The 23,060-nt window shown below is 52.2% G+C and overlaps 2 protein-coding genes across 15 annotated transcripts in view; one reads left to right on the top strand and one right to left on the bottom strand.

Annotated features, from left to right (window-relative positions):
- Positions 1–716: 716 nt before the first annotated feature.
- NAT9 (N-acetyltransferase 9 (putative)) lies at positions 717–6,603 on the bottom strand. Of its 10 annotated transcripts, none has more exons than XM_063599379.1 (7): positions 6,466–6,603; positions 5,821–5,906; positions 3,746–3,855; positions 3,066–3,209; positions 2,385–2,444; positions 2,127–2,221; positions 717–2,025 (listed from the first exon to the last, which is right to left on the bottom strand). In XM_063599379.1, the coding sequence occupies exons 2-7, from the start codon at positions 5,895–5,897 to the stop codon at positions 1,891–1,893; spliced, it is 621 nt and encodes a 206-aa protein (XP_063455449.1). In that variant the 5' UTR covers positions 5,898–5,906; positions 6,466–6,603; the 3' UTR covers positions 717–1,890. The 10 variants fall into 10 exon arrangements, with proteins under 10 accessions (XP_063455449.1, XP_008964156.3, XP_008964157.3 ...); XM_008965908.4 differs by having other exon boundaries at positions 3,746–3,858; XM_008965909.6 differs by lacking the exon at positions 6,466–6,603 and adding an exon at positions 6,235–6,402 and having other exon boundaries at positions 3,746–3,858.
- The window catches only part of TMEM104 (transmembrane protein 104), a 63,060-nt gene continuing 46,592 nt past the window's right edge, over positions 6,593–23,060 (top strand). For 2 of the 5 annotated variants that reach the window (XM_024926209.4, XM_003813321.6), the window contains exons 1-6: positions 6,667–6,776; positions 7,476–7,587; positions 15,671–15,792; positions 18,656–18,737; positions 20,052–20,148; positions 20,808–20,888. In XM_024926209.4, the coding sequence (XP_024781977.1) occupies positions 7,543–7,587; positions 15,671–15,792; positions 18,656–18,737; positions 20,052–20,148; positions 20,808–20,888 (427 nt within the window). In that variant the 5' untranslated portion in view covers positions 6,667–6,776; positions 7,476–7,542. Of the gene's footprint in view, positions 6,777–7,475; positions 7,588–15,670; positions 15,793–16,496; positions 16,561–18,655; positions 18,738–20,051; positions 20,149–20,807; positions 20,889–23,060 lie in introns of those variants that run through there. The other 3 variants (XM_063599374.1, XM_024926207.5, XM_063599375.1) reach the window with 3 other exon arrangements.

Here is a 23,060-nt window from a genome sequence, read left to right on the forward strand (position 1 = left end):
GCAGGCTGGGCTGGTGCCAGATCCTCTATCTTATCTGGCCATTGTGACCTGATTGGAGGGCAAGTGTCCAGTGCCAGGGGAAAACAAACCGGTCCACTGAGCCCGGGGACATGCTGTGTGGCTAGCTGGGGTGGAAGGGACTGTTCAAGGGCAAGGTGCCCTGCCCCCAACAAAAGACCCAGGTCCCTGATACCTTTGGCACCTGAAGCCTGATCTGGAGGTCCAGGAAGGTGGCTTGCAAGAGCTAGGCTGCAGAGCCGGGAGGTTCCGGGCAGGTGTTCAGAAGGAAGGTGCCCCCAGGCTAGTCTCCACCCAACCCAAAGGGACACCTCTCAGAAAATAGGCTCCTGGGCTGAGGGGAATGAGTAAAGCAGGTAGATCTGGAATCAGGGAGTGGACAGTGTCCCCCAGGCCAGTCACTATCTGGCCATCTCCTGCTACTTGTCAGAGGAACCATCCAAAACCCTTACCACAGCAGTGCCCTGCTCAGCTGACCTGCCCCCACCCCACCCTTGCTTCTACCCTTTGGCCCGACAGATTCCCCTCCACAGGGGTTGTGGAGGGGCCCCTCCCTATCTCACCTGCTGGGTGGGGAAGCCCTGGGGGACCTTTGACTCTTCATTAACCTGAAGGCTGGTGGAAGGAATGGGTGGCCCCAAGGGAACTCCCATTGCTGAGGTACACGTGGTACGAAGGGAGCCACAGCAAGCAACGCGTTCGTTTTATAATGTTCGTTTTATAATGTTCGTTTTCGGTTCCAGTTGTTCACATGCAGTCTGCTGTGAGACTCCAAGATCAAGGGTGCTGGGAGGCTTTAGGCAAGTCACCTTACTTATCTAAGACTGTCTCCCCACCTGGAAGATGCCCTGCAAGCCTCCTGTGGCTGTGTTTAGAAAGCATGCCCGGCCTCTCTTGACAGCCAGCCACCCCAGATGATGGCAGGGCAAGGAAGACTGTTAGGAGTCAGAGTGCTCCCCTCAGGTGGAGGGAAACTGGGCCAACTCTACTTTGTAAGCCATAGGGTGCCAGGTAGCCCAGCCACCCTGAGCCTGTGCCTCCACTGCCCCCGCGTGGCCAGTCAGGTGCAGCTGCTCCCAGAGATGGAGGGTGAGGAACAGACGTGGGAGCACCAGAGGGACAGAGCTGATGGCCTGACGCTCTCTTCAGGAGGGCACCCCCAAGGGGCCTCTGCTTCCTCAGTGCCCCCAGAGCTTTACCAGCAGAGGGGTGTTTTCTAGCCACAAGGAGCTGTATCTAACACTAATGCCTTTAAACTCAAGACTGGCTCCAGGAGAGAGGAGGACGGACACTAGGTTGAGGGGCCAGGCCACACTCACTCTGGACCACCTGTTGTTCCCAGGTCAAGTTCCCAGGGTCACACCAGCCTGCTTCTGCAGGACAAGAGGACCAAGCTGCCCTTGAGTGGACACTGTGAGGCTGGGGCTCCTGGTAGCTCTTCACACGGACCAAACGGGAAAACCAGGAAAGCTGGTAGTGCCTGGAGCTTCACTCCCAGCCAGGGCAGCACCTCTGGCCTCTAAGGAGAAAGGCCTGTCCACTCCCATCCATGTTCCAGGTCCCCCTGCACCTCCGGCTCCCACCTTCATCCCGACATCTCCCATGGATCCCTGCCCTCCATTCCAGCTTCCTAGAGTCTGGGTCTGGGTTTGGCCGGGAGGGGAGAAGGGAACTGGCCCTGGCCCTGGAGTCTGCTCAGCCACACCACTAGCTGGAGGGAGGCCACAGCAAGCCCCGCCAGAGTCTGAAGGGCCTCGAAAGGTGATTCCCAGCCTGGGCCAGGAGCACTCTCCCAGTGCAGGGCTCTGGTCTTTGGAGTGTATGGGCCCAACACCCTGCTCACACAGAGTGGCTGCCCACAAGGCCCAGCCATCAGCAGGGCTCTGCCGACCCATCTCTGTAAGGCTTCTCTTCCACGTGGCTGGTCTGCTCCAGAAGCCACTGATGCTCGGACTCACTCACTGTCAGTCTGAGGGTCACCTCCTGAAAAACACTGCTCGTAGCCACCTACGTGAGCCAGAGAGAACAAAGCCTGCTAAGTTACAGTATTACCACCACCAGGCCCACCACCCAGGTCTAAGCCCCACTCTGCCCCAGGACATCCTTACCTGCTCAAAGTGAAGTTTCTGGAACATCCGGATGCTTGGTTCATTTCCTTGCCCAATTTTAGCCTCAAACTTGGTCAGACCTAGCGTGGTCACTCCTCGCAGAGGAGATGAGACAGGGGCAAGTAAGGAGGCGCCTGCCCCCACCCTCCTGTCCCAAGCTGCAGAGGAGGAACCTTCACCTGCCCCCAACCCTCAGACCTGAACAAAGTTCACCTGGGGCCTGGCTACTTCCCGCATTGTCTGCTCACACTTTCTTACCGTAAGACAGCATCGCGAGAACGGCCTCAGTGCCAAGGCCCTTACCCCTGCAGCTGGGCTCTAGGAGAGACAACAGGAGCAGCGCTGACGCCATGTGCCAGGCTTCAGTGCGGGCACTTGGCAGACACCATCTCATTTAATTCTCAACAACTCTGAAGTTGCTACTATCGTTACCATTCTGCAGACGAGGAAACAGGCACAAAGAAGTGTGAAAGGCCTCACAGCTTGCAACCCAGCAACCTGACTTCAAAGCTGACCTCTTTACCTCATGGAGTCAGTATGCTGCCTCATGGGGATAGTCAGTAGCCACTTGGGGGAAACTGAGGACCATGAAGGAGCAGAAACAGGAGGGCCTCCTCCTGTAATATGACAACATGCTCCAGAGAAGACCTTTTTCTGAGGGTCCCCAGCCCACCCCAACTATGGGACTAACCATACTTGAATCTACCCCAAACCAAGGGTTAAGTTCACGCCTAAGCCTAAGGACTAAAGTGATGAGGCTAAGGGTGTACCACCAGGCTGAGGGGGCTAGGTGGGCAGGCTGCCCAGCCAGGCCCTGGACTCACCACATAGAGCCTCCCAGTGAACCCTGTGAGTGCCCACCCTTTGCAGCCTCGGCAGGCTCAGTCAGCAGATCTGAGAGCCGGGAGTCAGCGGAAGGCAGGGCTAGGTGAAACAAACCTGCAATCATGACCTCGATCTCCCCCAAGGTGGGGTCTTCTAGATCTGTGAGGAAGAGGTTCACATCTCCCACCATGCAGCTCTCTTCGGTGGCGCCTGGCTGGGCCTGCCACTTCTCGGCATCCAGCACAATGAAGGTACACTCTGAGGAGGAGGTGACAGGGCTATCACACACACTCCCCAGAGGAGAGAAGAGAGGATGGTACTCCTACCCAAGCCAGAGCACTGCAGAACACCAGCATCTCTGAGTCTGCCAGGAGAAGAGGGGGTCCCAGAGCTTCCTTCAGCTCATTACAAAACTCCAAATCTGCCTCATACAGAAAAAGCCTCTCCAACCAGCAACCAAATTCTCAGACAGCAGGGAACACAGAGGAGGACAGTCACCACACTAGGCTGTGGTGAGGGACGTGAGGGGCAGGGCCTCAATTTACAGCCAGAGCCCCAAATGCTCTACTTTCTCCAAATCCTTCCAAGCCCGATGCAGTGGGTGGGGAAGAGGACAGAAGGGTCAGCCACAGGGACTGGCTTCAGGGCCATGAGAATACAGGAGTTCCAGCACCTTCCAGGCTTTTCACAAAGCTTCTACGGCCGGGGCTGGGAAAGGGAAGGAACCTGGAGACTGACTGTGGAGTCAGCCCTCCCAGTACCAGGGCTAGGGGGAGTTGGGGGGCACTCCTCACTGTCTGCATCTTCCTGCCAGCTGCGCTGCATGGCATACTCCTGCTCCAGGGTCAGCGGCTCCGAGGCTGTCAAACGCTGCAGCTCCTCTGATTTCATCCACTCGTGGTACCTGCTGGGACAGAGGGGTGGCTTTAGACATGGAGGACTCATTCAGAGGCATACGTCTGACACCTTATAATGTGAGGGTCCAGAACCAGACAGGGCTAACATAGGGCTCAAAGAAGACCCAAAGAGTTATGATTGCTCCTAAGGCAGGGGCCACAGACACAAGACCCAGAAGCAAGCTAGTCTTCCACAAGAACAGCAGGACGAGTCAGTTCTATCTGTCCAATTTCCTATCCTGTCTCGGGTCAGTGCGGAGGAGCAGTCTGAAACCAAACATTCTTCAAATTCCAGAAGGGGATGTATATGGCAAGCCAACCTCAACAAAGGCGGCTGGACAGATCCCACGAAGTTAGGGCACCAGGAACCCTCAAACGGAAAACTACAAGTAGAGAATACCCATCTACAGCACCACTATCCCAATCTACCAGACATGTGCCAACTGCCCCCACAGGAATCCCATCATGACTCAGTCCTGGCCTTTCGAATGGTAGATATCACAACTCATCAGCTCAGAGTTCAAGGACAAGCTAACATTAAGTCTCCAGGAACTGAACATACTCACTGGCACCAGGGAAACATCACTAATTCACAATTAGGTGAGAAGACAATTTCTTTTTCTTCCATGTTTAGTTTACATAAAGCAATTCCTTGCTGAAAGGCCAAAAAGCTGAGAGAATGAAAGGGAAGAGGATGGGCAGCTCCTCCCAAGGAAGTCACAGTCCCCAGGTTCTGCTATTTTTTTTTTTTTTTTTTTTTGAGACAGAGTTTTACTCTTGTTGCCCAGGCTGGAATTACAGGCATGTGCCACCATGCCCAGCTAATTTTTTTGTATTTTTATTAGAGACGGGGTTTCTCCACGTTGGTCAGGCTGGTCTCTCTCTTTTTTTTTTTTTTTTGAGACGGAGTCTCGATCTGTCACCCAGGCTGGAGTGCAGTGGCGCGATCTCGGCTCACTGTAAGCTCCACCTCCCGGGTTCACGCCATTCTCCTGCCTCAGCCCCCCGAGTAGCTGGGACTACAGGCGCCCACCACCACATCCGGCTAATTTTTTTGTATTTTTAGTAGAGACGGGGTTTCACCATGTTAGCCAGGATGGTCTTGCTCTCCTGAGCTTGTGATCCACCTGCCTCGGCCTCCCAAAGTGCTGGGATTACAAGCGTGAGCCACTGCGCCCAGCCTTTATTTTATTTTATTTTATTTTATTTTATTTTATTTTATTTTTGAGACAAAGTCTCACTCTGTTGCCCAGGCTGGAGTACAGTGGTGTGATCTCGGCTCACCACAACCTCCACCTCCCTGGTTCAAGTGATTCTCCTGCCTCAGCCTCCCAAGTAGCTGGAATTACAGGTGCCTGGCAACAAGCCCAGCTAATTTTTTGTGTTTTTAGTAGAGATGGCGTTTCATCATGTTGGCCAGGCTGGTCTTGAACTCCTGACCTCATGATCCACCCGCCTCAGCCTCCCAAAGTGCTGGGATTACAGGCGTGAGCCACCGCACCCGGCCGTTTTTTTGTTTTTGTTTGTTTTTGTTTTTTTGTTTTGTTTTTTTTTTTTGAGACAGGTTCTTGCTCTGTCACCCAGGCTGGAGTACAGTGGTACAATCACAGCTCACAGCAGTCTTCATCTCCTGGGCTCAGGCAATCCTCCCACCTCAGCCTCCCTAGTAGCTGGGACTGCAGCTGTGCACCACCATGCCTGGCTAATTTTTGTATTTTTTTGTAGAGACAAGGTCTCGCTACGTTACCCAAGCTGGTTTTGAACTGCTGGGCTCAAGCAATCCTCCTGCCACAGCCTCCCAAAGTCCTGGAATTACAGGCGTGAGCCACAGCACCCAGCCTTTTTTCCCCCCTCATATATAATTATTTCTCACAACCAATGTTTCTTCTTAGGGGAAATAGCCCTGAGACTGGGGCTGTACCTTACACAGCTCTGGGTGCTGATACGCACCCCATGTCAAGCGGGAAAGATACCTGGGCACATGCTCCGAGGTGTAGGGTACAAGGACCACCTTCTTCCCCAGCAGCAAGGTGTTCTGATTCAACCTCATGGTAGCAGCCTGCATGCAGATGGGGAGAGCAAAGACTTCAGGACCCTGAATTTCCTCCAACTTTGGGTAGGAGCTCCAGCTTTCCTGCTGGGGCTAAGTTGACTTCCGTCATTAGTTCCGTCTAGACACTTCAAAGAATACAGACTCCAAAATTCTTGCAAGAAAGAGAACCAGGCTGGTTAAGGATAATTAAACAATCCTTGACTCCCACTCCAAGAGGCCAAGCCTGGGCTCCGTTTCTGCCGGTTCCTTCCGTCCACTCCCCAGAACTTCGATTCCTCAAACCCAAGCACCAAGTACCAAGTACCAAAGTATCCCCAGAGCTCCCATTACTTGCCCCAGTCCGGGGATTCCAACCCAGAATCAACTTTCAGCCCTGCCTTAAACCTGCTTCCAACCTCTTACCCCGGCGACCACCGCACGGGGCTCTAGCCACTCCCTCCCCGCCCCCGACCACTTCAGGGCAAGGCGGGCTTAGTCTTAGGCCCTCCCCTTTGAGTGGCGTTCTAGACCACTCTCTTCGACCCTCCAACCACGCGGACCCGGGTACTGCCAAGCTCACACCCACCTACCACCGACGAAATCGTCCACCGCAGAAAGGGTGATCTACCTCCTCCAACCAGCCACGTTCCCAGGCCCGGCCGGCTACCGCCCCTTCCGCATGCGCGTGAGAACGCGCCCCGCCGACTTCCGCCATGTTGACGGCAGCCGCCAGGCCCCAATCCCGGTCCCGCCCCCGCGAGGCGCCCAATCAGCGCGCGCGAAGAAGGTGGGCTGTGGGGCCGGCGCATGCGCGCTGCGGACGCTGGTGCTGGACAGCTGGCGCCGGCAGCAGCGGACCGGCTGGAGACGGCGGCTTGGGAGCTGGCTGTGCTGCAGGTGTTGGGTCGGGTCGGGTCGGGTCGGGTCGGGACGGGCGGGAGAGGACGGGACGGGTCGGGATAGGTTGGGGCGGGGCGGGGCGGGGCGGCACTAGACTCGGGATTCCTCCAGGAGGGAGAGAGAGGGAGAGGCTGGGAGTGGGGCTCTTGAGAAAAGAGGGAGCTTTGAGGGTGGGGAACCCTAAGAGAGTAGGTGGGGCCAGGGAGTGGAGGCCCCATTAAAAAAAGGAGGCCTTAGTGCCAGGAGTGGGGTTGGAAGGGCAGTGTAGGAAAGCCCCCAGCTCCCTGCCCTAGGCAGAGGCGGCAGACAGTTCCTTGGGCTCCCATGTGTGGTAGTGAGTTCCTGGTTCCTGGAACTAAACGAGGATAACCACCCCAGAGCGTGGAAAGGGGGCTCTTGTGGTGGGTGAGACTTAGTGGTTTTAGAGGCCCCTTAAATCACTTGCACCCCGAGCAGCATTGAAAACATCCGTGCTGGGCACAGAGCAGTGCCCTGCACAGCAAGGGAAAAGTTAGAAGAAACCGTCCAGATTTCTGTCATCCAGGGTGACCCCTCCCCCGGGGGTGAATCTTGTGACAGATACTGAGGCCCTAAGTGTCTGTGATAAAAGAACCAGAGGTGGCAGGGGAAGTCTGCAAGCCTCTCCCACCCCTGTCTCAGTCCATCAGATAGGTGAGGCCTGCTTTTTCTTTTAAGGAGCTGCGGCAGCCGCCGCCCTTGCACCTAAGGAACCTCTGCTGCCAGCCCTTCCTCACTTTTGGAAATGGCAGGTGAAATTACAGAGACCGGGGAACTCTACTCTTCCTACGTGAGTGTGACTTATAGAACCTTTTGCTCACTTAAGTGTTCCTGGCTTCTAGAAAAGCACATTGCTTCCTGGAGATGGGACTAGTGAGTGCTGCTACTTGAGCAGACCATAGTGGAAGCAGGATGGGGGAGTTCCATGGGGCAGCGACTACAGTGCTGCTGTGGTGGCTCAGAATGTAAGTCAGATTTATTCTCTTTTTAAGGTGTTTGTCAGAGTGGTCAAGCCAAACAAAATCGCCATGCTGTTTATAATGTTAATCCCGGGCTGGGCACGGTGGCTCACGCCTGTAATCCCAGCACTTTGGGAGGCCGAGGCGGGCAGATTACCTGAGGTCAGGAGTTCAAGACCAGCCTGGCCAACATGGTAAAACCCTGTCTCTACTAAAAATACAAAATTAGCCGGGCATGGTGGCACTGTAATCCCAGCTACTCAGGAGGCCGAGGCAGGAGAATCGCTTGAACCCGGGAGGCGGACGTTGCAGTGAGCTCAGATCGAGCCATTGCACTCCAGCCTGGGCAAAAAGAGCGAAACTCTGTCTCAAAAATAAAGAAATAATGTTCATCTCCAGGCTACCACACTTGCCTGCAGTGCTGCCCTTCAGATGAACAGTGATTGACCGCTGTTGACTCTGGGTTTTGCTCATCTCAGCAGTTGGAAACCGCTTTGGTCTTTACTGAATTTTAAATTGCACAACTTTTATAGTCTTGGATGGCGTAAGAAGCAGCGAAAGCATACAGAGACTTCTAATTACAGTTTGGTGGACTCTGCAATTAGAACAATTAGAATGATTGATTCTCACTGTCTTAGGTCTGTGTTACCTCTGGCTGCCCCCAACACACACTCAATTTATCTTCTCTATGTAACGTATGATTGGTCATAGTTGTTACATCACAGGGCCCTCTTGCCTGGATAAGTAGCCAGAGGGTTGGAATAATCAGATGGTTGACTCAGGTTGCTACCAACCCTCCCAGGTAAAAGCAGCACTGCCGTAAGTAGCAAGAGTTTTCTAGAACTTGACCTGCCTTCAACAGCTGCCCTGCCTTGTACATAGCTTCCTAGCCTGGGGATCTCTGGTCTGTTTCTGCTAGCTTCACAGACTAGCATTGTGGTGTGATGGACAAGGAAGTGTCTCCAAGACATTTCCTTCACAGCTGGAAGAAAGCCTTCCTGATTCCAGAGTCTTCCTATTGGGCCTGTGCCATTCATGTGTGGCAATAAAGGAGGCTTCTTCACCCATCACCTGTGTAATTTCTCAGGGGAAGTCTTTTTTTTTTTTTTTTTTTGAGACAGAGTTTCACTCTTGTTGCCCAGGCTGGAGTGCAATGGTGCAATCTCGGCTCACTGCAACCTCTGCCTCCCAGGTTCAACCTCTGCCTCCCAGGTTCAAGCAATTCTCCTGCCCCACCCTCCCAAGTAGCTGGGACTACAGGCATGCACCACCCCACCCAGCTAATTTTTTGTATTTAGTAGAGACAGGGTTTCACCATGTTGGTCATGCTGGTCTTGAACTCCTGACCTCAGGTGATCCACCCGCCTCAGCCTCCCAAAGTGCTGGGATTACAGCCGTGAGCCACTGCGCCCGGCCTCTCAGGTGAAGTCTTTCATGAACCCTGGAATGGAATAAATAGTGTCCCTCTCATTTGTGGAATTATGTAACAGCTCCTAGCCTCCTGCTGTCAGCGATGAAATCTCCATGCTGTCTATTAATGTAAAAGTCACCACGGCTCCCGCTTTTTCTTACAACATCTGTAAATTTAGAGATGAGATGAGTCATCCCTGTAACTAAGTTTTGTAAGGAAAACACTTGGATATGTCCCCATTTCTTGTATCTCCAGTTGTTTAAGGGGTCCTCTCACATGTCAGCATGTGCCCACAGGAAATGAGGCAGTTAGGCCTGCAAGCTTCAGTGCGCTCTGCCCGTTTTTGTTCTCCATCTCCTCTGTGTTTTATTTCGTTCAGGGTCTTTGTTGCCCAGAGGGCCAGCTCTGGGCATTGGCCATAAACAAGTGCTTGTGTTGTTTTATCCTACTGGTGAAGAGAGATGTAGGGAGGAGATGGGGTGGGGTGGGGAGGGGATGATGTGACATCAAACAGGAGGTGTAGTGGTCAGTGTTCTGAGGGGAGAAGACACCTTCTTCCTAAGGGTTCCTTAACTCCCCCGTCCTGGAACAATTCTTGGTCCTCTGTAAGACCAGAAGAGTTTGTTGTCACTGAACCCAGATAAGCTGTGGAACTAACTCGCTGCTGACGCTGGCTGCTCTGAGTTCCCCTGCAGGGCCCAGCTCAAGACAACGTGGGCAGAGCTCTGCCCTGGCTGCCTTGGGAAACCAAGACACGGGGCAGGTCATTCATACGTGTGCTTCAGCCCACGCGCATTTACAAGACAAAGCCTCTCCTTAGCTCTCTATTGCCCCATTCATTTTGAGTTCTTTTCCCCTTCAGGAGTTCCAAGGATGTTCGCTTTAGCTTGAATTATTCTGCCTAAAATATTTGTAACAAGCAGACGAGCCTCCTAGGTGGCTCAGATGTCACACCCTCTCAAGGGTAGTGCTGAACACGGGAACGTGGTTCAGAGAGGTACATGTCCCCTTAAGGGATCTCAGGATAGACATGTCTGTTTCCCCATTTATGAGGACCGAGAGTGACACAGAACTGAAGTGGTTGTTGTGTGATCAAAATACAGGATGCTGTAGGTCACGCCCGACAGAAGGGTCGGCCGCTGAGGGTGCCTCTGCCTGCTGGTTCCTGCTGAAGTTTGTTACGGTTGCTTTCGAAGGAGAGAGGCTTGTTTCACACCCTGAAATCCTAGTCATTGCTTCCGCATCTTTGCTGCCTTCTGTTTCCTTTGACAATTGTCAGAGGGGAAGCTGTTGAAAGATACTGGTGACGTCTGCCCCATGCAGGTCATGAGTGAGGCTGCTGGGTGGAGACGAGGCATGTGGGATGCTGCACTGAGCTCTCTAGGGCATAGGAGAGCAGGCCAGCCGTCCCAGGGAGCAGTGCCTGTGCCTCCTCCAGTGCAGCCACAGAGGAAGAGGTGAGAATTGGAGATAACTCAGTTTAGAATGCATGCATTGGTCTTCATTATCAAGACTGCAGTAGAGCCTATTCCTCAGCTTTCTGCCACTGCTTCCCAGGAGTCTGGCCCACAGAACTGTCCCATGACCAGCAGAAGAGAACGTCTCCTTTCTCTTCCTTCCCCGCAACCCCTCCTGACCCAACCTGTGGCTCAGCCCAGATTTGCTTCCTGCCTCTATGTCTGTTCATTGTGATTGGCCATCACTGATTACCTTTACAGAAGGTGAAGAGGACTGAATGCTCGCCAGGAGTGCCACAGTCCTGAGAAGGCAGAGAAGTCCTACGTTACCCTGCAGGATTCCCTGAGCCCCCACTGAACACACAGGGCTTGCTTTGGAACTGAAAAAATTGCAACAAAGCAAGACAACTGCAATTACCCATTTCTGCTCCCAACTGCCAATAGTTTCTCTCTTCATTTATTTCTTTGTAAAGTTCTTAAAGGTTCCTAAGTTTCTTTTGGGAGCATGCTTATTTCATTATACCTCTCTCTACAGCAGTGGTTGTCAACTAGCGGTGATCCTGCCCCCCAGAGGACAATAGGCAGTGTCTAGAGACATTTTTGATTGTCAGGACAGTACTGGTTGGAGAGAGGTTGTTACTGGCACCTAGTGGGCAAAGGCCGGGGATGCCACTAAACATCCCACAATGCACAGGACAGGTCCCCATCATGAAAAAAGACCTGGCCCCCAAATTTCCATAGTGCCCAAGCTGAGAAACCCTGATCCACAAGAGACCTTTGACTTTTACATCCCAAGACCTTCAAGCATCCCTGAATTTACAAATGCCTCTTATACTGTTTAGTTTCCCCATAAAACTTTTGCCTAAGAACCATTACTTTCTTTTTTTTTTCTTAAGACCGTGTCTCACTGTGTCACCCAGTGAGCAATTACAGCTCACTGCAGCCTTGACTTCCTGGGCTCAGGCGATTTTCCCATCTCAGTCTTCCAAGTAGCTGGGACTACAGGCACTTGCCACCGTCCCCGGCTAATATTTTTATTTTTTTGTAGAGATAGAGTCTTGCTACATTGCCTAGGCTAGTCTCAAACTGCTGGACTCAAGCCATCCTCCCACCTCAGGAGTTCTGGGATCACAGGCATGAGCCACCATACCTAGCCTAGAACTATCACTTTCTTATGCCTCTTTGCTTTCTCTTTACTTCCATTATGGGAACATCATTCTCCATAAAGAAATAAGGTTTTTTTCCCTTCATAAGTATTACTGCTTACAGAAGCGATAAGCAGAGAACAGAGCTGCAGGGAGGGCAGATGTTAGGTTTTCCGCTGGGGTCTGTTCTGTTAGTGCCCTGCTTAAAATGCTCCAAAACATCCAACCCCCTGTGCCATCCAAAAGGGCTCTTCGCAGTCTGACTGCAGCCTCTTCCAGCCCCACCCCTGCCCGGCTTGCTGTGCTTCAGCCACACAGGCCTTCTGAAAGCTCCTCGAGCCTACCTGCCTCTTTCCCACTGTAGGCCTCTGGACCGGGAAGTCTCTCCCTCGTCTATTGCCTGGGTAGCACCTTCTCATCCTCCAGCTCCCTTCCTGGGGTATCCACTGTTTCCAATGCTTTCCCATTGTGTCTTCTCACAGTGCCCTGATTGTTTGCTTCATAACGCCTCTCTCAAGCTGTAACCGTAGTTGTTTTCTTCCCAGGCTGGAGCGCAGTGGCATGATCTCGGCTCACTGCAACCTCTGCCTCCCGGGTTCAAGTGACTCTCATGCCTCAGCCTCCCGAGTAGCTGGGATTACAGGCATGCACCATCATGCCTGGCTAATTTTTTGTATTTTAGTAGAGATGGAGTTTTACTATGTTGCCCAGGCTAGTCTCGAACTCCTCAGCTCAGGCAATACACCCACCTCAGCCTCTCAAAGTGCTAGGATTACAGGTATGAGCCACCACACCCGGCCTGTAGTTGTTTTCTTGTTGTCTGTTTCCTCCTCCTTAGACCGTAGCCCCGTGAGTTCAAGGGCCGTATCTGTCTGGTTTATCATTGTATCCTCAGCTCCAAGCACAGGGCCCGGTCTGTAGAAGGCTCTTGTTGGTTTTTGAATAAATGAGCAGAACTGAGCTAGCTAGATGACCCCTTCCCACCCTTGTACACATGAGCATGAAAGTACCAGCAAAAGTAAACATGAGTTAGTTATAGACATTCACAGTCACTGTGAAAAGCCAGAACTTCCCATTCAGAAGACCAGCAATGGGCTGTGTGTCCCCTGTCTCACCCAACTGCTGCCCTCAAAATTATTCTAGCAGCACCACTCTGAGCCAGGACTCCCAAAGGGGAATCATATCACGATGATGATGTGATCCAACCAAAGCATAGGAAGATGATTCAAACTTGTTTTCATCATTCTGGGATTTGTCTGTGGGATCAAATTGAGATTGCGGGCTGGGCGTGTTGGCTCACTCCTGTAATCCCAGCACTTTGAAAGGTCGAGGAGGGTGGATCATCTGAGGTCAGGGGTTCGAGACCCAGCCTGACCAACATGGTGAAACGCTGTCTCTACTAAAACTACAAAATTAAGCCAGGCATGATGGTGGGTGCCTGTAATCCCAGCTACTCCAGAGGCTGAGGCAGGAGAATCGCTTGAATCCAGGAGGCAAGGTTGCAGTGAGCCAAGAGCACGCCACTGCACTCCAACTTGGGCAACAAAGCGAGACTCCGTCTCAAAAAATAAAAATAAAAATTGAGATTGTGACATCCAAAACTGGATGGTGAAGACTCTCAGGCTCACGTCAGAGATAAGCAGGGTCCAGTGCAATCAGCTGGGTGTTCTCCAGCCTGTGTGCCAGACACCCTGAGAAATGCAGAGAGAAGTGAGACGCAGCCCACGGCCACAGTGAGCTTCATATTTAGTAACAGGGAAAAGAGAAATATGCCAATATCTAAAACCCAAGAGAGGGCATAAGAAGTGTTGTTGCCACAAGGATTCAAAGGCGGGAGGCAGGACAACTTTGGGAGCCTGGGAAGGACTTTGTGGTAGAAGTTGCATTGGAATGGGCCCTGAAGGCTGGGTAGGAGTTGGAGGGGCTGGGGAGGTGGCACAAGACGGCTTTGGTCCTGTGTCCGGTATTCAGGTACTGCAGGCAGAGTGCTTTCCTCTCCACAGGGAGGCCTCCCTTTTGTCCTGCTCTCAAATATCCAGTTAGCACCTGCTGGGAAGCCTGTCTTCTCTAACCACTGCCCAGCCCCTCCTTCTCCCAGCCAATAGCTCCAAGGCGGGAGTTGGCAATCTCTATTTCTTCATGCTTTTTCTTTTTTTTTTTTTTTTTTTTTGAGACGGAGTCTCGCTCTGTTGCCCAGCCTGGAGTGCAGTGGCACAATCTTGGCTCACTGCAACCTCCACCTCCCAGGTTCAAGCTATCCCCCTGCCTCAGCCTCCTGAGTAGCTGGGATTACAGGCACACGCCACCCCCAGCTAATTTTTGCATTTTTAGTAGAGACAGGGTTTCACCATGTTGGACAGGCTGGTCTCAAACTCCTGACCTCGTGTTCCACCCACCTCAGCCTCCCAAAGTGCCAGGATTACAGGCATGAGCCACTGCATCCGTCCTCTTCATGCTTTAAAAAAAAAAAAAAAAAATTGACGGAGTCTGGGAGAATGGGCACCAATTTTTGTGTTTCTATCACAAATTCAGCATGTGGCTATCTCAGAAAAGCTTTAAAATAGAGAAAAGTGCATCTTTCTAAGAACAGGAGTGAAAATGAGAAATGGGTAAGCATTCCCAGAGATGAGGTGTTTGTCTTTTTTAATGATCAGAAACAGGTGGTAAAGCATACGGTATGTCACCCAATTTAGCAGAGTACAGGAAGACCAGTTAGGAGTCTACTGCACCAGTCCAGGCCGGAAAGACTCATTTGAATTGTAAATAAGGATAGGAGCCAGAGTTAGCCACAAAAGAAGCTCCAGAAATAAAATCACTAGAACTGTGATCTGGAGGGGAAGGAAGGAGGATGGGGCCACTGATGGGATGGATGTCTAGGTGTAGGTGACTAGCAGGCAGCTGGACTTGAGGTCTGCAGAAAGGTTGATACTTAAGAGAAATACACCAGGAAAGGAGGCGTGTGCTTGGTGGAGCCTGCCGATTGCACCAAGAAAGGAAGCAGATGATGCCAAAATAGGGGTGGGCTTCTGGGAGGGAGGATTGGCAGGGGAGGAGGCTGGGGGACTGGAGAGCATCACAGAAGGGGAGGAGCTCAGGTCAGACAGGAAATTCATGGTTGAGATCTTAGAAAGGGAATCATTGTAAACTGTGGGTTGTTTAAAACCTGAAGTCAGTGACCTGAGAAATAACCCTGAAGTTGGGTGGGCAAGCGGGGAGGGAAGAATGGGGAGTGGCCGCTAATGGAAATGGGCTTTTTGGGGGTGATAAAATGGAATTAGCTGGTGGCACTGGTCACACAACCTTGTGAATATTACTAAAGCCCACTGATGTGTGTACTTTAAATGGGTGGATTTTATGGTATGTGAATTATGCCTCAATTTTTTTTAAAAAACCCTGAAGTTGGTATGGGGAGAGGGGTGGAGAAAGAGAAGCATGAATATCTGTGTCCCAAAGGACAATGGCGAGGACCTTGAGTCACATGCTCAGTGGTCTTGGAAAAGTGGGTGTTTCTTTGAGGTCAGCATTATGCGCTCACCTTTGTGCCAGGTACCCCGCCTATGATGCTCTGTCCCCGGGAAGCCTACAGCCTGGTTGAGTAGAGCGCTAGCATCTGCGATGCAGCTTTAGGAGGGGACGGCAGTGATGACAGCAGGAGCAGAGACTGAAACTGAACCCCAGGGCTTGAGTCATCCATGTGTTCATGTTTGGTTAACAGGCTCTGTGGTTGCAAGCCTGGCTCCTTAGGCCCCAGGTGTAATTCTCCTGTCCTGCCTCCTTCCCTGTCTACAGTGTGGCCTTCTGGCCTCCACAGTGGTGCCATCACCAGGGTCGTTCCTTGGGAGCTGTTAAGGGGAGAAGTTGATTAAGTTCCGGGCTTGAATGTTGCCTCTGTCGGTTCCAGGTTGGGCTGGTGTACATGTTTAACCTCATCGTGGGCACGGGCGCACTCACCATGCCCAAGGCATTCGCCACTGCCGGGTGGCTTGTCAGCCTCGTCCTGCTGGTGTTCCTGGGCTTCATGAGGTGAGAGGCAGCGGGGACTTCCCCACAGGGGCCAGGAGTGGAGCAGGAGGGAGTCAGCCCAGGAAGCCCGAACATGAGGGCACTGAGGGGGTGGGAAGACACCTGTCTACCCCGTATCGAGCTCAGTGAGTCCTTGCCAGGGTATTCAGAGAGGGGAAAGTGGTCACAGAGGCCTCCTGGTGGCTTGTCTTTGTGGAGCGGTTGCACAGCCCTGATCAGATAAAAACCTGGACATCCACTAGGCTTTGGAATGTTTCACGTGATGCTGGCCTATTTCTTCCCTGGCAGGTTTACCTCCCTGCTATTAAATGTATGCTTTATTAACATTACCATCAAGTTTTGCTGTCTGAGAAAATACCACCCAGCCACAGAAAAAAGATCTAACAAACATTTAAGGTGACATGGGAAATCAGTTTGGAATTTAGAATTTACTTAAGGTAATTCACGAAGTAGGTGATAAACACACGCCTGGGTGCACGATCACGTGTGGCACTCGCCTGCTGTGTACCTCCCCAGGTCTTCAGGGACGCCTACTCCTTGAGCCAGGTGTGTGGGCCTCGCCAGCCGGTGCTTCAGGGAGGGTGGGTTCCACCTGAGGCTCTTCTCGGGGATTCCCACACACGTAGGGACTAGTCTGAAGTTGTCAGCAAGTGCCCCAGGCCAGGAAGGGGTTTAGGACTAGGCATTTCCATTCTCTCAACCAGGTAGGAATCCACAAGCTGCAAAAAAGAGATGGGAAGGAGCACCTGGAAACACCTCCCCTGAGAGGTAACCCTGCCCATCTGTGCACCAAGCACCCTTCTGGGTACTGAGGGGGCCTCACCACAAAGATCCCTGCCTGTGCAGACTTGACTTTATGTTGTGGGGAAAAGTGACAGCGAGCAGTGAAGATAATAAATGGGTAAATTGAAGAGTGAGCTGGAAGGCAGTGAGTGCTGTGGAAAGAGGAAGGCATAACAGGGCGAGGGGACTAGGATGCCGGGTGAAGCAGGGTTAGGGAGGGCTGCATCTAAGCGAGGATCTGAAGGGGGAGGGAGTGGGTGCGGGTGGAAGGATGAGACGGAGCTTAGTAGTTGGAGCAAACTAAGACGTACAGGAAGCTGAATGGGATAGGAAAATGCCCATGGTTTTCAGTTTCTTCATGCATTTCTTTTGGGGAGTTTTGAGGGTGAATCTTGGGGCACTATTGATTCATTATCTACTGTGAGCCCTGGCAGCCAAGAGCTCTAGAAGTCCTTGTCCTTACATGACTCTGCTGTCCCCTTTAAAGGACCTTCAGCACAGGCAGCCATCTAATGGGAAGTGATCATTCTGGGCTCCCAGGCAGGGGGTACCACACCCCGCTCCTTGCTCAACCCATTTGTGTTTGAACGTGATCAATGAGTTGGCCTTGCGCAACCATGAAAAGTCTCTTTATGCCTTAATTAAGATTGATTTTAATTTCACATCCAAAAAGAAGGGTAAATCCAAAGCCCTTAAAATGGTCACTTAGGCAAGATAATGAGAAACCTTTCTAGGAGGTGCTGAGGCGATTGGAATGGGGGTTTCAGAGCTGGCTGCTCCCCCAGAGTGGGAGTGAGTGTGGGTTTAACTGGTGTGGGGCCAAGTGACCCCTCTGCCTCCTGCCACCTAACGTCAGGGCGAGCAGTCAGCCCCCCAGCCCTTGTCAACACTCAGGGAGAGGCAGGGGTGAGTCTGGTGGCAGAGTTGTCCTGGCCTCAAGAAAGCAGGAGATGAATGTTCGTCCCATGCTGTTCCACGGCAGAGATGGATTCATACCTCAGGTTTTATTAGCAGGAAGGCAGCCCACTTCTGTATCCTCCGTTAACAAAAGCATTCATGCATTCCAGCTGTCATCTAGGTCTCTCAAGTATCCTTTTTTTTTTGAGACAGAATCTCGCTCTGTCACCCAGGCTGGAGTGCAGTGGCACGATCTCGGCTCACTGCAACTTCTGCCTCCCGGATTCAAGCAATTCTCCTGCCTCAGCCTCCCAAGTAGCTGGGATTACAGGCATGTGCCACCATGCCCAGCTAATTTTTTTGTATTTTTAGTACAGACGAAGTTTCACCATTTTGGCCAGGCTGGTCTTGAACTCCTGACCTTGTGATCCACCCACCTCAACCTCCCAAAGTGCTGGGTTTACAGGCATGAGCCACCGCGCCTGGCCTCAAGTTTCTTTAAGAGGAAAAGAAAAGATGATTTTTCCAATCTAGTCTGACTTCTTGGCAAGCGTCTAATGCCACCTCCCAATCTCCCTTTTGAATTGGTCCGTAGAAGTGCAAACTTATTTTAATATTAGCCAGATTATTTGGAAAGTAAAAAGTACTGCCAAAGAAAAAAGGGATGGATTCCGGAGCCAAGTACCCATTTCCAATTATCCATGCCTGCGCTCCTTCCGTGAGTGTATGTAATTGGGAGGTGACCACTCGCCTGTGTCCTTGCAAAGTTGACATGAAAGCTGCCTGCTCTCCTTCCAGAGGCTGGGGGGCCCTTTGTGAACCAGCCTCCCCTCACTGAGAGCGTCCTCTGATGTCTGCCCCCAACAGCCCCTCCTGGGTGTGAGCGCGGCTTGTCTCAGTATCACGTCTGCCCCCAGCTCCCTCTCTCCTTTGGTTATTTTCCCTCCCATTACTTAGTTCACGCCTCTCTCTCTCATGCACCGGAAATACGTTCTCACTATAGACAGCAACATCAAAGCATGCACACCTTTTTACCAAGGAAAGCCCATCTCTAGGGAACAGCTCTCAGAAAAGAGAATGGTCTGGGCTGGTGGGTCTGGTCGGTTCTTACAATGGTGTTTTCCTTCTCTCTCTGTCTCCTCCAACCTGTCCGCCTTTGGCGCTGGGCACTCGGCCCCCTCAGCTTTGTGACCACCACCTTTGTGATAGAGGCCATGGCTGCAGCCAACGCGCAGCTCCGCTGGAAGAGGATGGAGAACCTCAAGGTGTGTGTGTTGCCCTCGTCTCCGGGCCATGCCTCTGTCCCGTCAGGTACCCAGCAGGCGGTCTCAGCAGCCCATTCTTTTCCTCTCAGTGCATGGCGGGCTCTGTCCACGGCACTGCTCCTGGACCCCAGTCCCAGAGCTGAAGCTTAATAGCCACCTAAAGCTTAAAGCACAAATGGAGCCTCTGCCGCTTTCCCGTCTCAGCCTCAGGCCCTCCTACCCACACCCGCACCCAGCTCAGCTGTTTGAAATCTTTGTACCCAGGAACTGTGTTGTCGCTTCTTCCTGAGTGCGTCTCTGCCACCTCTAATGGGGCAGCATAGCTGTGCTGAGAGCTTCCTAAAGATACAGATACCCTGCAGAAAGAAAGAACACAGGGGCCGGTGGGGGTGCTCACACCTGTAATCCCAGCACTTTGGGAGGCCAAGGCGGGCAGATCACTTGAAGTCAGGAGTTCAAGATCAGCCTGGCCAACATGGTGAAACCTCATCTCTACTAAAAATGCAAAAATTAGCCTGGCATGATGATGTGTGCCTGTAATCCCAGCTACTCAGGAGGCTGAGGCACAAGAATTGCGTGAATCGGGCAGGTGAAGGTTGCAGTGAGCTGAGATTGTGCCACTGCACTCCAGCCTGGGCAACAGACTGAGATAACATGAAGTGGCAAGCATTTCAAAAAAAAAAAAAAAAGAGGCCGGGCACAGTGGCTCATGCCTGCAATCCCAGCACTTTGGGAGGCCGAGGTGGGTGGATTACCTGAGGTCAGGAGTTCAAGACCAGCCTGACTAACATGGTGAAACCCCATCTCTACTAAAAATACAAAATTAGCCGGCCGTGGTGGCAAGTGCCTGTAATCTCAGCTACTCGGGAGGCTGAGGCAGGAGAATCACTTGAACCTGGGAGGCAGAGGTTGCAGTGAGTTGAGATCACACCATTGCACTCCAGCCCAGGCAACAAGAGCAAAACTTCGTCTCAAAAAAAAAAAAAAAAAAAAAGGAAGCAGGTTCGCCATTGTCCCAGGGCTTTTCTGTAGAGTTCCATGCTCTTCTTTTTCCTTTCTCTCTTTCTTTTTTTTTTTTGTTTTTTGAGACAGGGTCTTCGCTCTGTCACCCAGGCTGGAGTGCAGTGTTGCAATCACGGCTCACTGCAGCCTCGATCTCTTGGGCTCAGGTGATCCTCCCATCTCAGCCTCCCAGGTAGCTAGGACTACAGGCACATGACACCACACCTGGCTAACATTCTGTACTTTTTTGATGTGCTCCTTTGTTTTCCCTTGTTTTCCTCCCTCCTCCTCGTCCATCCTACTGGCTCCCAGGAGGAGGAAGATGACGACTCCTCCACAGCCTCAGACAGCGATGTTCTCATCCGGGACAACTACGAGCGGGCAGAGAAGCGGCCCATCCTGTCTGTGCGTAAGTCTTGGGGTTCTCGCGGGCCCGCACTTCCCTCCGGGCCACAGGGTTCCCTTTCTTCATGGAGAGGGCCCTGGAGAGGCTCCCCGCAGATTCTGGCATTTCCTGCCCCTGGGTTCTGAGGCAGGCCCTGTGGTAGACTCAAAAGAGCACAGGGTTTCAGTCCTGGGCACAGGCCTGGCCCCTGCTGGCTTGGCCACTACTCAGATTTGCAGCTTGGTAAGTTCCTTGACCTCTGCACCTCAGTTTCCCCCCATACCCCTTCCTATTACTGAGATGATTAAATGCCTGGTTCCTTGCCTGGTGCACCCTGGAAGCTCAAGTAAATGTCGTTCTGTGGCGTCTCTTCTTCCTCCTGCCTTGTGCCCTCATGTTCATACATGCCCCTGCCTTGCTGTCTCCTCCCTGGTCGGCTGGGTTAGGCTCTGACGCCTGCTCTCCCTTTCACCCCAGCAGGAGCATCTCTGAATTCCCTTTAAAAAAAAAAAAAAAAAAAGACTGTGTTAAACCATGTCAAGCAGGAAACGTTAGGAAAAGTTTTCTCGAGTTTGGACACTTGGGGATTTCATGGTTTAGATAATTCAGTGAGGTCCTCACCACCCTCTGAAGCTCTCCACGTGAAGAACCACTTCCTCTTCCTTGTTCTTTTGGCTCTGCAGAGAGACGTGGATCTCCCAACCCGTTTGAAATCACAGACCGGGTAGAAATGGGACAAATGGCCTCCATGTTCTTCAATAAAGGTAGAAGTTCTTTTGGGGGTGGGGTGTGGGGAAATGGGGAGCTGGTGCTTCCCTGCAGGCCTGCACCCTTGTAATGAGGGCTTCACCCTGACAGCCAGACCATGGGGCAGAGCAGGTGGTAGAGCTGCTCCCTCAGCACCTGAGAAGCCACCTTGCTGACCTGTTTTCCTGGATTCCTCCCTGTCTGCGGGCATTAAAAACAAAGAGGCCGCTTCTCTAGCGGAAGTCAGGAACCCCAGGCAGCTACTCCAGTGAGGGTCAGGAACCCCAGGCAGCTACTCCAGCGGAGGTCAGGAACCCCAGGCAGCTATTCCAGTGAGGGTCAGGAACCCCAGGCAGCTACTCCAGTGGAGGTCAGGAACCCCAGGCAACTACTCCAGCGGAGGTCAGGAACCCCAGGCAGCTACTCCAGTGAGGGTCAGGAACCCCAGGCAGCTACTCCAGTGGAGGTCAGGAACCTGAGGCAGCTACAAAATAAGCTTTTTCCTTTTCTTGCAAAGGAAGTTGATGGAGGCCGGTTGATGGTTTTGCACCTCCTGCTTGATTGCCTCTGACCTTGCCCTCTTCTGGCTGAGTCTGTCTAGAATAACACCTTCTGACAGCGATAGAATCTGCTGCGCGCACGCCTGGGCGTGGCTTCCCAGTGGCCGGCAGAGGGCGCTAGGAGCCCACACCCAGGCTTGCTGAGTGAGACCAGAGCCCTGAAGTGTGCTGGTGAACCTGCTCCTTCCTGGGATCTGGCTGCAACCATAAGGGAGCCACCCAACTCTGGGGTTGAGTTGTTGGGTGTTCCAGCGACATCTTATATCTCCATGGCAAATCTGGTTCTTTTGGAAGATGAACTATTTAAGAGTTTAGTGGGCCGGGCACGGTGGCCAACTCCTGTAATCCCAGCACTTTGGGAGGCCGAGGCGGGCGGCTCACGAGGTGAGGAGACCGAGACCATCCTGGCTAACACGGTGAAACCCCGTCTCTACTAAAAATACAAAAAATTAGCCAGGCGTGGTGGCAGGCGCCTGTAGTCCCAGCTACTCGGGAGGCTGAGGCAGGAGAATGGCATGAATCCTGGAGGCGGAGCTTGCAGTGAGCCAAGATCGCGCCACTGCACTCCAGCCTGGGCTACAGAGCGAGACTCCGTCTCAAAAAAAAAAAAAAGAATTTAGTGGCCAGGCATGGTGGCTTATGCCTATAATCCCAGCACTTTGGGAGGCCGAGGCAGGCGGATCACTTGAGACCAGGAGTTGGAGACGAGCCTGGCCAACATGGTGAAACCCCATCTCAAGTAAAAATATGAAAATTAGCTGGGCGCGGTGGTACACACCTGTGGTCCCAGCTACTCCAGAGGCTGAAGCACAAGAATCACTTGAACCCGGGAGGCGGAGGTTGCAGTGAGCCGAGATCACACCACTGCACTCCAGTCTGGGCTGCAGAGTAGGACCTTGTCTCAAAAAAAAAAGAAAACCAGAAAAAAGAGTTTAGTTTTTAATGCCCAGACCTGTTTATTTCCATTTCATTGAGAGTCAGTCACATTCTCAGTTCATCCTTCCCCTTGCAACTGTCTTCGAAGATTTTCTGCCCCTTTGTCAAAGCCCCATTTGTCCAGTGGGCTGCCCTACCAGTTCTTTCTAGTCTTAAATGTGGCTGCACTTAACTTAGAGCCGGGGGGACTGTAGGAACTAGAATCTCTTTGACTGCTTTTTAGGACGTTAAGCATTTAGGCAGGGCGATGTGATTATCAGCCAAAGGCCGCCCTAGGGCCTGGTTCACCCTCCCTGCTGGACCGGCCTCACAGAGGGATTTCAGAATTGAGCAAAACCAACTGGTCAGGTTCAGCCCGCATCTGTGCTTCTCCTTTGTTCCATTTCCATCCCTCCCGTCTCACCAGCCTGAGCAAGCATAAGCGTTTCCTCCTGGCAGCAACGCAAAGTCCCCTTCCAAATGCAAGCTTTAAAATAAAGTGCACATTGGAAGGAAGACGCATGCTTTTAAACTTCCTTTCTCATTTTCACGTTGTGCAGTCTGCCCTGATTTCTTTAAGAATTCTAGCAAACAGCAGTTTTGCCTTTTTTGCCTCCCACTACAGACTAGACTCTTAATTTGCCCAAATCTAATGGAAAATAAAGACATTGTCTGAGACCAGCCTCACACTTAAAGGGAGACTCCTCTACCCTG

This window comes from Pan paniscus, chromosome 19 (assembly GCF_029289425.2).
Source record: "Pan paniscus chromosome 19, NHGRI_mPanPan1-v2.0_pri, whole genome shotgun sequence".
NCBI classification, from domain to species: Eukaryota; Metazoa; Chordata; class Mammalia; order Primates; family Hominidae; genus Pan; species Pan paniscus.

Coding starts and splice junctions, on each gene's coding strand:
- NAT9 (XM_014342210.3), bottom strand. CDS start 5,912: ATGCAGGCTGCTACCATGAGGTTGAATCAGAACACCTTGCTGCTGGGG. Junction 3,859..5,820: donor ACCTCGGAGCATGTGCCCAG/GTATCTTTCCCG, acceptor CCTCTGTCCCAG/CAGGTACCACGAGTGGATGA. Junction 2,222..2,384: donor TCTCGCGATGCTGTCTTACG/GTAAGAAAGTGT, acceptor CTCCTCTGCGAG/GAGTGACCACGCTAGGTCTG.